The sequence below is a fragment of the Planococcus citri genome, chromosome 1 (genome assembly GCF_950023065.1).
Source record: "Planococcus citri chromosome 1, ihPlaCitr1.1, whole genome shotgun sequence".
In the NCBI taxonomy this organism is placed as follows: Eukaryota; Metazoa; Arthropoda; class Insecta; order Hemiptera; family Pseudococcidae; genus Planococcus; species Planococcus citri.
This window is the reverse complement of record NC_088677.1, coordinates 34,741,455-34,755,691: the sequence shown is the minus strand read 5'-3', so window position 1 is coordinate 34,755,691 and position 14,237 is coordinate 34,741,455. Positions and strand designations below refer to the sequence as shown.

General features: G+C 32.6%; 5 protein-coding genes and 1 non-coding gene across 6 annotated transcripts; 4 read left to right on the top strand and 2 right to left on the bottom strand.

The window, feature by feature from the left end:
- The first annotated feature begins 1,924 nt into the window (after nucleotides 1–1,924).
- Nucleotides 1,925–1,997, top strand: TRNAV-CAC (transfer RNA valine (anticodon CAC)). Its single transcript has one exon. It is a non-coding gene; the product is annotated as a tRNA-Val (tRNA).
- Nucleotides 1,998–2,589: 592 nt separating this feature from the next.
- On the bottom strand, nucleotides 2,590–6,295 carry Tmem18 (transmembrane protein 18). Its single transcript, XM_065344228.1, has 5 exons — nucleotides 5,995–6,295; nucleotides 5,705–5,822; nucleotides 5,560–5,614; nucleotides 5,317–5,410; nucleotides 2,590–3,200 (listed from the first exon to the last, which is right to left on the bottom strand). Exons 1-5 carry the CDS (start codon nucleotides 6,052–6,054, stop codon nucleotides 3,069–3,071), a joined length of 459 nt encoding a protein of 152 aa, XP_065200300.1. The 5' UTR covers nucleotides 6,055–6,295; the 3' UTR covers nucleotides 2,590–3,068.
- An 88-nt stretch (nucleotides 6,296–6,383) lies between these two features.
- Nucleotides 6,384–8,536, top strand: Cluap1 (clusterin associated protein 1). The gene is made up of 8 exons (XM_065344225.1): nucleotides 6,384–6,626; nucleotides 6,706–6,902; nucleotides 6,981–7,148; nucleotides 7,226–7,321; nucleotides 7,395–7,612; nucleotides 7,685–7,814; nucleotides 7,898–8,072; nucleotides 8,151–8,536. The coding sequence occupies exons 1-8, from the start codon at nucleotides 6,605–6,607 to the stop codon at nucleotides 8,363–8,365; spliced, it is 1,221 nt and encodes a 406-aa protein (XP_065200297.1). The 5' UTR covers nucleotides 6,384–6,604; the 3' UTR covers nucleotides 8,366–8,536.
- On the bottom strand, nucleotides 8,518–10,390 carry 128up (GTP-binding protein 128up). The gene is made up of 7 exons (XM_065344226.1): nucleotides 10,139–10,390; nucleotides 9,754–10,050; nucleotides 9,441–9,680; nucleotides 9,200–9,368; nucleotides 8,991–9,120; nucleotides 8,789–8,911; nucleotides 8,518–8,720 (listed from the first exon to the last, which is right to left on the bottom strand). The coding sequence occupies exons 1-7, from the start codon at nucleotides 10,178–10,180 to the stop codon at nucleotides 8,618–8,620; spliced, it is 1,104 nt and encodes a 367-aa protein (XP_065200298.1). The 5' UTR covers nucleotides 10,181–10,390; the 3' UTR covers nucleotides 8,518–8,617.
- A 116-nt stretch (nucleotides 10,391–10,506) lies between these two features.
- mRpS33 (mitochondrial ribosomal protein S33) lies at nucleotides 10,507–11,255 on the top strand. Its single transcript, XM_065344229.1, has 2 exons — nucleotides 10,507–10,881; nucleotides 10,951–11,255. The coding sequence occupies exons 1-2, from the start codon at nucleotides 10,756–10,758 to the stop codon at nucleotides 11,188–11,190; spliced, it is 366 nt and encodes a 121-aa protein (XP_065200301.1). The 5' UTR covers nucleotides 10,507–10,755; the 3' UTR covers nucleotides 11,191–11,255.
- Nucleotides 11,256–11,589: 334 nt separating this feature from the next.
- On the top strand, nucleotides 11,590–14,218 carry Balat (Beta-alanine transporter). Its single transcript, XM_065344224.1, has 10 exons — nucleotides 11,590–11,869; nucleotides 11,954–12,059; nucleotides 12,141–12,244; nucleotides 12,325–12,479; nucleotides 12,613–12,781; nucleotides 12,851–12,977; nucleotides 13,056–13,174; nucleotides 13,300–13,514; nucleotides 13,604–13,782; nucleotides 13,893–14,218. Exons 1-10 carry the CDS (start codon nucleotides 11,709–11,711, stop codon nucleotides 14,019–14,021), a joined length of 1,464 nt encoding a protein of 487 aa, XP_065200296.1. The 5' UTR covers nucleotides 11,590–11,708; the 3' UTR covers nucleotides 14,022–14,218.
- The last annotated feature ends 19 nt before the right edge of the window (nucleotides 14,219–14,237 follow it).

Genomic DNA, 14,237 nt, shown 5'->3' with positions numbered 1-14,237 from the left:
ATGTTATCTTTTTTAAGAGGAAAAATTTTGACCTTTGAATTCTGTAGCAGTACAATGAGTGATACCTACATGCGTAAAAGCATTACAAAAATATTGTCTTTGAACTTCTGTATTTGTGAAAATACATGTATATGTATAACATATCTATCTGAAGTATTTTTTGGAAGTAAACAAATCGTTTGACGATTACAAATGTATTCGAATATCATTGTTACGAAGGTATGAGAAGTTGTTATAATACCTAAATGCTCATTTTTGACGTCTTTTTATGATGACGATAACATGACGTTAAATTTTTTCAGTAACTGTGATAAGAGGACATTTTTTTTTTTTTGATAGCATGCATATCATTAAAAATTGCATTAATTAATTAGCCATTCGCCTGTAGATTCGTCACGATATGAACATGGATGTTGGTTATGTTGCCTACTTTAGCGAATGTAGGCAGGATGAAAGCTTCAACCATGTCTTGATTTACACGATTTTCACGAATTTGGTAGGTATGCTTAGAAAGTGATAGACGAATAGATTGCGGCAAAAAACAGGAACTTTTCCGTTGAATTGACCAAGTTTTTTATTTTGACTACCTACTACTGTTCCTGAAATGGAAGCCATGATTATGTAGATCGAATGGTTAACCTGGGAAATTAGGTACTTAAAACGCTTAAAATCATTGAAAATTTCAAAAAAAAGATAAATGATTCATGAATAATTTGAAAATTTAGGTATATATCAGTAATCAGATTTATTAAATGATTCCCGTCTGATGAATTGAGAATCACCAACGGGTCGATTTTCTTAAAATTTGATTCGCAAAAAATACTTAGATTAGATTAATGATTGAATCACCCTTTGAGTGAATCATGCCCAGCCTTGTTTTGTAAGGCACCAAGACCTACTCTTGGCATCTTAAACTAAGGTCTTCGGAACTTTTTTCAAAACTGCAGACTATGAGTAATAATGAGAAGCTACGCTGCAGCCATCAAAAAATCAATTTTTGACTCTGAAGCTAGCACTGGAGCTTTGGATTGGAAGCAGCGATTTTTCAATAAAATAGGTTACCTATGTTTTTTCGACCAATTGAAAAAAATAGAAATTAAAAATGAACGATAGTTTTTTGAAGATAGTAAGTACGAATTGCAACATTTTTTTTTCGATAGAACTCGCCCCGATATCCCCCCACCGCACCCTTGATGGAAATTTGAACAAAGATTCTACCGAAAAAATTTGATATGTTTTTGGCTATTTTTCTCGATTTAGCTCAACTGCATTCCAAAATATTTCCGTAATTTCAAAAATGATATTTTTCGATATTTTGATTTGACTTAATCAATGTGAAACATTTCAAGCGATTTGCAAATTTTCAACAACGCAGTAGGAAGGAACCTTGTAGGAACCCTAGAAGTGATCTTCGATTTTGATGGCAATGGCCTGGGTCGACTCGAAGCAGAATCTCAAATATTATCCTCAATGCTTCCTCATTGAGAACCCATAATACATATTTTCCCTACCTTCAGGAGAACCTTCGAAACTAACATTTTTCCTGATTGTGAGTGATGTACCTAGTTCAGGATTTGTAGTTTATTCATATCCGTCTGGGCGATTATTAAAAAATATATCAAGAATTATGTGTAGGTAGTTACTGTAGTTAGGCATGTTATAGTTTGTTGTAGAGAGTGTGTGTCTGAGTAGATCATGATTTACCTACCTATCTTAAACACAGAAACTACATACCATACGTATTTTTCAATTAATGTGACAATAAGGTCGTATTCATATGAAAACATCTTCATATAGCACTTGAGGTACTGAAAAATCTCAAATTTTAGTTAATTTGCGTTATTTATTCATTTTTTGTGAAGTTGAATACTTCTTTCCAACCATCACGCTTAAGACCGCTACTAACAGCTCTGATATCATCGATGTTTCTGTAGTGTAGTGGTTATCACGTCCGCCTCACACGCGGAAGGTCCCCGGTTCGAGCCCGGGCAGAAACACATTTTTTGAATTTTATTTCAATTTCATTTTTTTTAAATTTTGTTTTTTGTTTGATAGTTTTCCACTCAGTAGTATAATGAACTGAACTAGGTGTAGATAGCCGCAACTACATTAATTTACTTGCGTTTCAAAGTTCACGAATATTGAATTTCGAATTTTGAAATTACGTACGCGAGTACATTTAGGCAACAACAAAAGAAATGCACGGCTGTAATTCACCTTGTACTGTGCATGTAAATTATTTTAGTGAAAATAAACATAAATTTTCTATTTCATCGGCATAATAATTTTAAAAAAATTCAAAATGAGATGTGCGCATTTGAATAATGTTTTCTGGTTTACCAATACCATAATGGCCATATGTTCATCTGTTTGCATTCAAATTACCCAAGTGATCGAGTAAGACTTTTTTTCAAAACTGATTCAGATACATAGATAAGTGTTATTGTTTTTTTAGATTTTCTCCTTTCAACAGTACTTTTGTAAGTGAATACTCCACGACCAAAGCACATCCATTCATTTTCACACCTCGTCACGTAACTAGGTATGTGAAATGATGAATAAACATTAAAAATATTAATAAAAAGTGAATCATGCATAAAAATCTGTAATTAATTCTTAGTTTACATTGTGAAAACATCATAACCGATACAAACATTCAAGATTACATCGATTCCGAGAAACAAAAAAAAAATTGTGATTTTAAACGACTAGCATTCGTTTACAAATCGAAGAAAAATTAAGGAAAAATGCATTTCATCGAAATGAATTTTTTATTTTTATGTTTGAACACTAAAACTTCACTTTGATGATATCCAAATAAGATCATTCATTACTGAACAGACAAAAACACTCGTTCATGATTTTTTCACGTTACGTTGATGCATAATATAAAAATCACGCGTAATATTATAAACGGGTAGGTAACTGCAAGACTGGTAAATAATTAACTGAATTTTAAATTGAAAAATATTAATTTAAAAATGTAGGTATGATTTATAATAGCTCGATGGCAAGAACAACTCGATTTAAACTCGTACACTGAATAATATAACTTCACGATAAAAAGATCAGTCTTTTTTCGAACGAGATGAATGTTTTGTTGTATTGAGAGCTTCGTTCTGTTTCGAATAATACTGCGATTTCAACTGAGCTATTTTCAATTGCGTCATTAATTCCCTCGACATGTATAACCAATTAGCCTGCAACAATTCGACAACTTAGATTATTATTTGTTTGATATGAGAATGTAATAAAACTATTACCTAAATATATTTTATAAGAGAGAGTATTTTTCCGGTGCATATTCGAATGTACCGATTAGTGGTTATCAGTAGAACCATGGGGGGTAAAAACTGTATCTGAATGTCCGAAGCGAAATGACCGCGAATGTCCCAAAAAGTGTATCTGAATGTCCGTTTGGATTTTTGCGCTTACAGGGGTTTCTAAAGTAGGTCTAGGTACATCTGTTGAATATAATGTATCTAGTTCAAAAAATTTTTCTTGGCAAATATTTCGCATTAATTATTAATTATGCTAAATTGTAGAAAGATATCATTCCTGAAACCAGGGAAATATTTTGTTAGACAGTGGTGCCAATTTTTAAATACCATAATTTTTGTCAATTTCAAAAATTTTAGAAAATAGTTGAAAACTTACCTGTGAAATTGTTTTGATTTTTGAAATTGGAAAAGAACATTTAGGTTTACGTTTTGAAAATTTGGAGATTATTAAAATGAATCGTACTAGCCTATAGGCAAATGTTAGATATCAGAGAAAAGGTATACCTAATAGTCATGAAATGATCTACTCGTAATTGTAAGTCAAGAAAGATATTTTAGAAATTTCTTCAGTTCTCAATCAAGATTATAGGCACATACGTTTTAAACAATTTTTTTTCATCCCTGCCCCTCTTCTTGGACTATAAGAACATTTCAGCTTTAGCCAGAGGAATTTCATATTTTGTGTGATTTTACGTTGGGTTTGAAAAATATGAGTGGAGATTACTTTGGCTAAAAAATTGAGGTACATATGTCCAAATTCTTGAGAGGGAGAAACAAAAGCAGGCGATAAAGGTCAAAAAAATCAAAATCGACTTTTTAGAGCAATTCGGAGAAGAGAAACCTCACAAATCGACTTGGAAGGCTGGAAAATTTGCATGTGCGTTTTGAGGGGGTCCTTGATATGCTTTTTAAGGGTTTAGACTTTTCAGCTGTAAAAAAGTAAATTTTTGTGCCTTCTCAATGGTTTTTAGCCTGATTTTCCTGAAGTAAAAATGCAATAAGGCTTAGGCTATACAGTCGATCATAATTCCAGGATTGGGAGTGGGGCCTCTCATAAATCTATTTTGGGGTTTCATGAGCCCATCTTCATCGACCTCACGCTTCTTCCATATTCGTCAAAACCAGATATGTTTGGGAATCCCTAGTTATACAAGGTTTTTTTTTACTTCGGACATTCGGATACACCTTTTGGGACATTGGCGGTCATTTCACTTCGGACATTCGGATACAGTTTTTACCCCCTGTGGTTCTATTGTATTCTACTAATCGGTACATTCGAATATGCGGCCTATTTTTCAATGTCAGTAGAACCGGTTTGCTATACCTAGAGTCTTTATATCGCGACTCGCGTTTATTTTTCGGATAAAAAATTCCGACATGCAAAACAATCATAATTACCATACAATTACACATTACAAACAAACTGAATGTCTCCATATGGCAGTCTATTAATAACCATAATACTATTATGATAATCAAATAACTTGAGAATATGAATCACAATACTACGTATGCGCACAGTTTAAAGCTTTCTTTTTTACAAATTTAGAGCTTTGAAAAAATTTAAGAACATCATATTACGTTTACGTTAATAAGTTATGGTAATACGAAGCAGATCATTAAACTCGATCTAATAAAAAAAACAATGAACTTTAACTTATAAGTAGCTGAAAAACCTCCTGTAAAGAAACGGTAATCAGGTTCATATTTCATATGTTCTAATAAGTTGATTTTCTGTTAAATGCACACAATGAAAGTTAACGATCTCGTTCACTCAATTAAATTTTAGTGTACAAACATTGGTATCAGAAATGCGTTTACATAAATGAGATAAAAACCGATGTGGTGTGATCGGTTAAGGTGTACATAAAGTCGGAGATGGTCAAATGATAATGAAACCGGGGAATAAAAATGATGAAATTCCGAGTTCTCTGAATTACCACATTTTTTCAAAAAGTAGGTACATCTTAATAACGAATTATATAGAAACACGCGTGAAAATGAGATAACTATTATAACAAAATTTTACACATACCACCATCAGCATACAATTGAGTAATATTGGGATACAAAACACCAACGATATAAAGAATCCATTAGAATCGAAATATTGCTGTCTCGAGAATAACCTGCAATTTAGAATATTATTTAGACATTTTTTTTAAAAGCAAAAAACAGGTTTAAGAAAAATCAAAGCGGATTATGATGCAGTTTTTATTCTCAATTTTGAGAAAATTCAGTAGATATGAGATGATCGTGATTTTTCTCATATATTTACCTCCAGTTATCAGATGCAACCTTATTGATATTTTCCGAACAGTAGACCAAGAGTACTGAAACATACACATGAAAATAAGCTTATTATTGGAATTTCAAAAACCAAATATATCTACAAATTTTTTTGGAAAAATTTTGGAACTTACATAAAAAGAGAAACAAAATAACTTGAAAATTATTGCGATTTCTGGTGGCAAATGTTATCACAGTGATTGAAATATGAAATAAAATGAGAATCACAAGCCAAGGATCATACCAATCAACCTGTAAAAATAAAAAAGAAAGTTTTCAAAACACAAAACTGGTTTCTGCACGTACGGTTACAATCACAATGCAATGCTCAAGTCTAAAACACGACGAAATAAAGTTTACACAGGATCTAAAAAGAGTAAAATTAATATGACAAGAATGAGAAATGTATCATTAGTATACTAACGTTTTGTAAAAATGCGTATATATTCAAATCAGGGGCTTCAATTTGTTGGAAGTCCAACATTTTGTAAACGAGTCAATTCTAATTCCAAAATGCGAATCGATTTCAAAACATAGCACTGTGAAGCGAATACCGCGGTGTTACGCAAGATTGAAAATAATTATGCGATAATATGAACATCAAACAGTGATTAAATTTAATTAAAAATTACAAATTACTTGAAACAAAAACGAAAGAACACCTCCACTACGTTATCACTTTCAACTATCAAATTTTTCAACAATTTTAGCCTCGAGTAGTGTTTTCAAACAACGTTTGATCGAATGATTCGGCTCATAAATGAGCAGTTGTTTCAAAAGGAGGGGGCGAGAAAGACCGAATTGGCCCATATTCTTAATTTTGATAAGGATAAGTGATAAGTTCAACTTTTCATTTTGCTGTTTGAAGCTATACGTATTTTATTTTAGATCTCAGTGAGTAAAAAAATGTAGAATTTCATTCATTTCTGCGGAAGCCTGAAATGATCAATTTTCAACGATGTGATTATGATTGTTGATTGAATTTCCTCCCAGTCCCATCAATCCATCATATTTTCCAAAATTCTTGAGCGAACATGTCATTCAGAGAAGTGAGAAGTAAGAAATATTTTCGTTCAACTGTTCATTTTATTATTAACTTTTGGCATACTTATTTGATGAGTATTGTGTTTTATAGATTTCACTGAGATATTGAAAACTTTAGGATACCGACGTTTGATATCCTACGAGAGCTTTCGTCAGCCTAATTTTCATCTAGTCGCTGATATTCTGGTTTGGCTGGTAAAACGATTCGATAATACATACGATATATCAGATGATTGTTCAACTTCAGAACGTCGAATTCTCTTGATTCGATCCGTCGCTGAATTCATGGTAAATTACTTACCTACCCGATATGTTTTAAAGCACTTTTTGTTTCATGATTTGAATCATATTTAATCTTTTGTTTAGGTATTGAAAACCGGACTAAAATTGAATTTGAAAAAATTGTATCAAGCTGACGGACATGCTGTGAAAGAAATGCTCAAGATTGCCGCACTGTTACATGAGGCACTGAAAATGAAACAGAACAATAGCGACGAGTTCTATTCATTAACTAGCGTTGATTTATCAGCAAAGGTTTGTTAAAAGTCCAACATACATATTCTTTACACATTACTGAAATGGAATTTCAAAATATCTAACATTTTATTTAGATACAAGAACTGAAGTTGACAAGAGAATTAGCTCTTCAAATTACTCGCAAAGGCTCGTCTCTTTTCGAATTGCTTAAAGAAGAGCCATTATTACGAGTAAGTCGTCGGTTATGTTATATGATTACTGTTGTGTTTGATCAATTCATGTTTAAATGATCGATTTTGTTAGGAAACTCGTACACTTCAAGCCAATGCTTATGTGGATTTGAATGAAATTGAAACCTTAGTGAAAAATATAATCAACGATACAACGAAAAATATAGTTCAGATGAAACAGCAGATAGAAAACATATCATCTACCGAAAGTAATTTGGATATGAAAATAAATAAAAAAGAGAACGATTTAGAAAGAATTGGTCGTCGTTTAGAAACTCTGAAAAATGTTCGGTAAGGTTTCGAAAATTCTGAATAAACTTTGTGCAATTTGTCGTGTTTTAAAATATCAACTTTTTTTTATAGGCCTGCCTTCTTAGAGGAATACGAACGTTATGAAGAGGAATTGAATCAGATTTATGATAATTACGTGAATAAATTTAGATGTTATACGTATCTGCAACAACACTTGCAACAGTTACACACTTTGAACCGGGTCAGTCTCAAATCGTTGTCACCTTTTTAATTATCTTCTCTTCAAAGTAAAAAAATTTTCATTTTTTTTAAAATTTACTTTAGGATACTGCCAATTTCATGGACAGTAATGCAATGGAAGACGCAGACGATAAAATGTCATCGCTGATCGATGAAGGTTCTTTATCATCATCAACACCACCCCCGGTTCCTAATAATAAACCACCCGATGCAATTATGAACGCCAAAAAAACGATCGGACGAATTCGTACTGCAGTTGGTATGTTAATCTTTTTATGTTCAACTATATCGCAATCGCAATCTGCTTTTCGTTTGTATTTAATGTTTTCGTTTCCAGATTCTCGTCCTATAAAAACTGGGAATCGAATGTACGATAATGTCAAAGACGAAAGCGAAGATTTGGATGACGATGATGACGACGACGATTTAGATGATGAATTATTAGATGGAGATTCTATACTACGCAATGATACGGAAGACGATTCTGATTTACAGCATTCCAACACAGATAATTTCAAATTATCTGATAATAAAAGTGATGATACTTTTTAAAGCACTCAATCGAGGCATCGTAATCTAGTCATAAAAAGTTACTTTTTTATACGTTTTTTTTTCACTTTACACTTCACAAGTTAGAGATTTTTGTCAAAGATTTGAACTTGTAAAGAATTGCGTTAACTTACAAACACAAAATAAAAATGCGATTTTTGCAAACATTAAAAATTTTATTCAATAAACAATTGAAATAAAAAAATATACATCGTTTTAAAATGTAGGTTTCTTTTCCAGTAGTAATTAATACGGTTAGATTTTTTTCACTATTTGCACAACGTCTTCGTCATTTAGTACATGCTCTTTTCCGACCTTTTGAGGTTGATGCTTAACGGATGTCCCCCATACTAAGGCACTAGAAAAATACATCAATCAGATGAAAAAGTTCCAGTTAATTCAGTTAAAGAAGTATAATTCACTTACTATTTGAATTCTTTAGCGATACTTCGATGAAGTTTATTACAAAAATCTTCAATACGTCGTCTGCTTGTTTGTAACACAACCGGCGATGAATAATCCGGCAATTGCCCTTTAGGCTTGGTATAACTGTAAATATGGATTTCGTATTAACGCGTGGAACTTGTTTAAAATACATCTGTGTGTAATGAAATTTCAGAAAACCTACATTCTAGTGAGGTCTAGATATTCCCACATTTTTTCTAGCAGGTCATCTAAATTCCATTTATGATGAGCGCTGATAGGAACGCAATGTGGTATTCTATACAGGATGTCCAATTCTTCTACACTAATTTGATCTGTAAACATAATATTCTGGTAAAGATGACGAATTTTTCAACTAAAAAAAAAATTAAAACAGTCGAAGACACAACTTACCTATTTTATTCAATACGTAAATACAAGGGATATAAATACGATTGCCTTCCACAACATCTATAAGCTCATCAGGAGTAGCGTCAGTTCGAAGAACAACCTCGGCGTTGCTTATTTTGTACTCATTCAGAATAGATTTTACCAAAGCAAGATCAAGTTCACTTTGATTAACCTAATACATAATTCGAAATTATTATTATAATCATTTTCTTGACTATCCATAAAAATTCAAGTTGAAACACACCGTCGTTTGTAAAGTGATTCCTCCTTTGTCTTTTCTTCGTAATTTAATATTGGGAGGAGATTTATTAAGACGAATGCCGAAACCTTCCAATTCGTATTCGAGAATTTTTTTATGCTGTAGTGGTTTTAATGCATCTAATACAATGTAAATAAGGGAACACGTTCTAGCTACGGCGATGACTTGTCTACCACGTCCTTTGCCATCCTTGGCACCTTCAATAATTCCAGGTAAATCCAGTAACTGTAATGAATCAGATATCATTCAGATAAAAAAAAAACACCGGTAAGATCATTCAGATTGGTTCCGATACTACCTGAATTTTGGCACCTTTATATTTAATACATCCAGGTACTGTGGTCAATGTCGTAAACTCATAAGCAGCAACTTCAGAATACACTCCAGCCAACGTAGTCAACAGAGTAGATTTTCCTACAGAGGGGAAACCTACAAAACCAACTCTGGCATCTCCAGTTTTAGCGACGTCAAAACCTTCTCCGGTACTTGATGCACCTCCTTTAGGAGTAATGAGTTCACGACGTAGCTTAGCCAATCTAGCTTTCAGGAGACCCAAATGACCAGCTGTTGCTTTGTTCTTTTGGGTTCGAGCCATCTACGAAAAACATACATAATTGAAGAAGGAAGTTACGCAGGAAAAACACACGAAGAAGAAATTTACATTTATCATTTTGTCAACTTACTTCGGCTTCAATTTGAGCGATTTTCTCCACTATGGTCGACATGATCTGTCCTTAATTGATCAAGCTGGATTAATGGAAATGATGCACCGGAACTATCAGTAAATCAATTGCACATTCTACTACTGTTCTGCAGATAACGTAAAGAGAGTTATTAGAACAATTTACACCGACAAATGGAATAATTTGGTTTGGATATCGTAAAAATTTGAAGTTTTTGAGTTGTTAAAAAAATTTCAAAAGGGGAAATCGGCAATTCGGCATGAATGTAATTTGATTGACCCTTGAGTATCAACTATTTTTTCAGCATCATCAAGTTTTTTGTGTTTTTCGCTAGAGTCGTTAGTGAGCAGAAGATTTCTTATCAATCGGTGTTTTTTTCGTTTCGTGATAAAATGTCCGAAAATTTTATAAATTTGTAAAAAAAAATAGATGTGATTAAAAAAATTGAAATAAATTTTGTTTTAAGTTTAAACTGTCATGTAAATTTGATTAATTGAACTCACCGTACTATCAATTCAACGTCGATCTTCATGTGAAATTCATCAACTGTAACTAATCGTCTAGTTTTCAACTGAATATTTTGTCCCATTCGAGCATAATTTTGTTTTCTAGACAAAATGTCACAGTTATATAAATACGCTAATTTAATCAGAAAGAACACACCATACGCGAAAAAAATGCGTGCTCTTTCGAATAGGATATTTGGTGAAGTTATACGGGAGGATAATAATCGCGACAAGAAAGTAAGTACTTATTAATTTTAAATTATGGAACACAAGTGTGCTGCGTGCTAATTAAACGTCTTACTCCAGGTTGTTGCCATGTTCAGTCAAGAGCCTATATACAAAAGTGATTTTTACACAAAATATTACCCGAGGCATCCTGAAATAGGTCGCTTAATGACATTACTTCGAGAATATGGTTTATACAGAGATGAGCATCAAGACTTTAAAGAAGAAATGACACGACTTCGAGCTCTTCGCGGTAAAGTCCCTTGGATTTTGAGAAAAGGTCAAAAGAAAGACCATCATTTCCTAGAAACGAAGAACTGAATCTGTTGTCTCGTTTCCGATGTTGTATAGTTTTTGTTTCTAAATAAAGATGTTAAAAAAACATAGTTGGTACGTTGTAATAATTTATAGAATATTACCCTGTAATTTGATTCTTAGTTTTAATATCAACGAACGTATTTTCGTATTCGGACGCTGGATGTGAAATTAAATTCGAATTTATTACTTTCATTTATCTACTTCTTTTTCCGCTAGGATGACTGAATGACTTATTTTCATACCTACTCGGACGCTGATTAAAAAATTAAATTCGAATTTATTACTTTCCTTTGCCCACTTCCTTTTCAACGAGAATGTTATGTAGGATATTATTCATTAGAATGGTTTTTTGTTCATTAATTTGTTATTTTCAATAGGCTAATTTCGATTTGTCAAAACATTCTGTGGAACTTACCCACGGTCAATTGTACATCATGTATTTTAGCGTCGAATTAACGTAGGAAAATCGAAGTAGTCATAATGCAGTCCAAAATAAGGTGAACATTTTTTTCCTCTGAAAAATGGATTTAGATAAAATATTGTGCGAAATAGGCGAATTTGGTAATTATCAAAAGAAATTGATTTTATTGGTGTTTTTACCCTGCATGTTTCCATGTGCTTTTCATGCATACAATCAACTTTTCATGGCCATCTCACCTCCACATTGCTGCATTTCAAAAAAGTAAGGTATATCTATGTTTTATTTCATTTTATCATATTATTTTTGCATTTTCTGTTGGTAACTTTTTTGGTATATTTTGTCAAGTTTGCATGATGAACGAGGTAATTTTTCCTACCACAACGATGACACTTGTATAGATGGGTATAAACCTATGAATTTGGGAGATTTCAATTTGAATATTATGACCAAAGTAGGAAACAAGTAGACATATTTACCTCGTCATAATATGTAGATGAAAAAATAGTAAAAATTAAAGACATTTATCTTACAGGAATTTTTAATTTGCGAAAGTGATCTGCGTTTAACTATTGGTTTGGTCTTATTCGGCACAGCAGGATTTATCGGAAGCTACTTATTTGGATATTTACAAGATAGGTACGTGCTTATGACTAAAAATTTGATGATTTTGAAAATGAAAAACTTTTGAAAAAAAAAAAAACGTTTTATCCTTGTAGAATCGGACGTCAAGCAGCTTTTTTCTCGTACCTAGTGATAGAATCATTTTTTGGTATTGGAACTGCTTTTGCTGGTAGTTATTGGTCATGGTTGATCTTCAGATGTGGAGTTGGTTTTACGGTTCCCGCCATTTTATCGACACCTCATGTACTGCGTAAAAATCATTTGATACATTACTTATTAAAATGAAATTCATAATCCTGAAATATGAACTCGCTTCTTCGTTCTCAGGCCTATTCCCTGATCAGTTAATTTTCTTTCTGAAAATTGTCTCTTGTTTTTCACAGCTTTCGAATTGGTTGGACCTAAGTACCGTACAAGATGTACAATCTACAGTAACATAGCTTATTCTCTGGCTTTGGTTGCTTTAGCTGCTGTCGTGTATGTGTTCAGAAACTGGAGATTTCTCTCGTTAGCCACATCGTTTCCCTTTTTATTTTTCTTCATTTATTTCTGGTAAAAATTCTTACTGTTTTTCCTAACTTTATTAAATTTGGTAGTAGATTGAAACATTCATCATGATAGGTATATGCCCGAATCACCTAGATGGTTATTAGCTACTGGCAGATACCAGAGAGCTATCGTAGTTTTGAAAAAAATAGCCAAACATAATGGTACAGAATTGAAGGATGAACATCTCTCGCAGCTAAAAGTTTGATTTCATTATACCGTTCAAATAGAAAATTTGGTTAAATTTAATTGATGCCACGTATGATTTTTCTCCTCTTAGAAAGGATTTGAAGGTGAAAAACAAGACTACTTATTGAAAAAATCCAAACAATACGGAGTTCGGGATTTATTCATAAGAAAAACTCTTCGAAAAAAAACGTTGATTATAACATTTATCTGGTAAGTATGTATATACATAAAATTCGTCATTTCATTAGAATACTTAGGTACCTATAATTACTATCAATTAGTATATATTTTAAATAAGAGCAATTATTTTCATATTGATTTTTGTTTTTTTATAGGTTTACCAATACAAGTGTTTATGTAGGTTTATCCTATTACGCACCAGCTCTAAGCGGCGACAGATTTTTCAATTTTTTCTTAGCTGGAATTTCCGAATTGCCTACTTATATTGTTCTATGGCCTACGATGGAACGTTACGGAAGACGAGAGATATTATGTTCAAGTATGTTGATAGGAGGAATAGCTTGTCTCATGACTTCAATAGCATCTGGAAGTAAGCTCTTGAAAATCTCTATCATGTTGGTGTGCGATAAATCAGTACGAAACTGACTATATGATTTTAAATATGTACTGCACAAATAGGTCAGGATACTGTGCGGCTTCTGTACTGCATTGGAAAAATGGGCATTTCATCATCTTACGTTGTTTTACCATTATTCGCTTCCGAATTATTTCCAACTGTCGTTAGAGGTATTGGACTAAGTGTTGGATCTGTAGCTGGCATGTTAGGGCCAATTTTCATTCCACTAGTGAATTATTGGGTAAATCTTAAAGATGCTTGTTGACATTCTATTATTTACCTATGTGTGTAATAAGTAATGTGCGACTTTTCATTTCTTACGTTATTCGATATAAAAATTAATTTTTTCAGGGGATCGGATCGTGTTTGCCCCTCATTTTGATGGGAGTGTTGTTAGTATTCGGCGGATTGTTTAGTTTATTACTGCCCGAAACTAAAAATATTCATCTGCCTGAAACTATTTCTGAAGATGGTCAATAAAAGTAGGTAGATGGTATGGTAGATGCTGAAGATGGCAAATGAAAGATTGTAATTATTTTCAGAGATTGCGATTCCAACTTTTTAGTTTCTTTTGTTTAAAATTATATTCAATCCATTTGATTGTATCAAGTCAAAGCTGTGAAGGGTGAACATAATGAAGTGAATTTGAAATTTATGAAATATATCTGTCAATTTCATTTCTGTTCCGATCAGTGA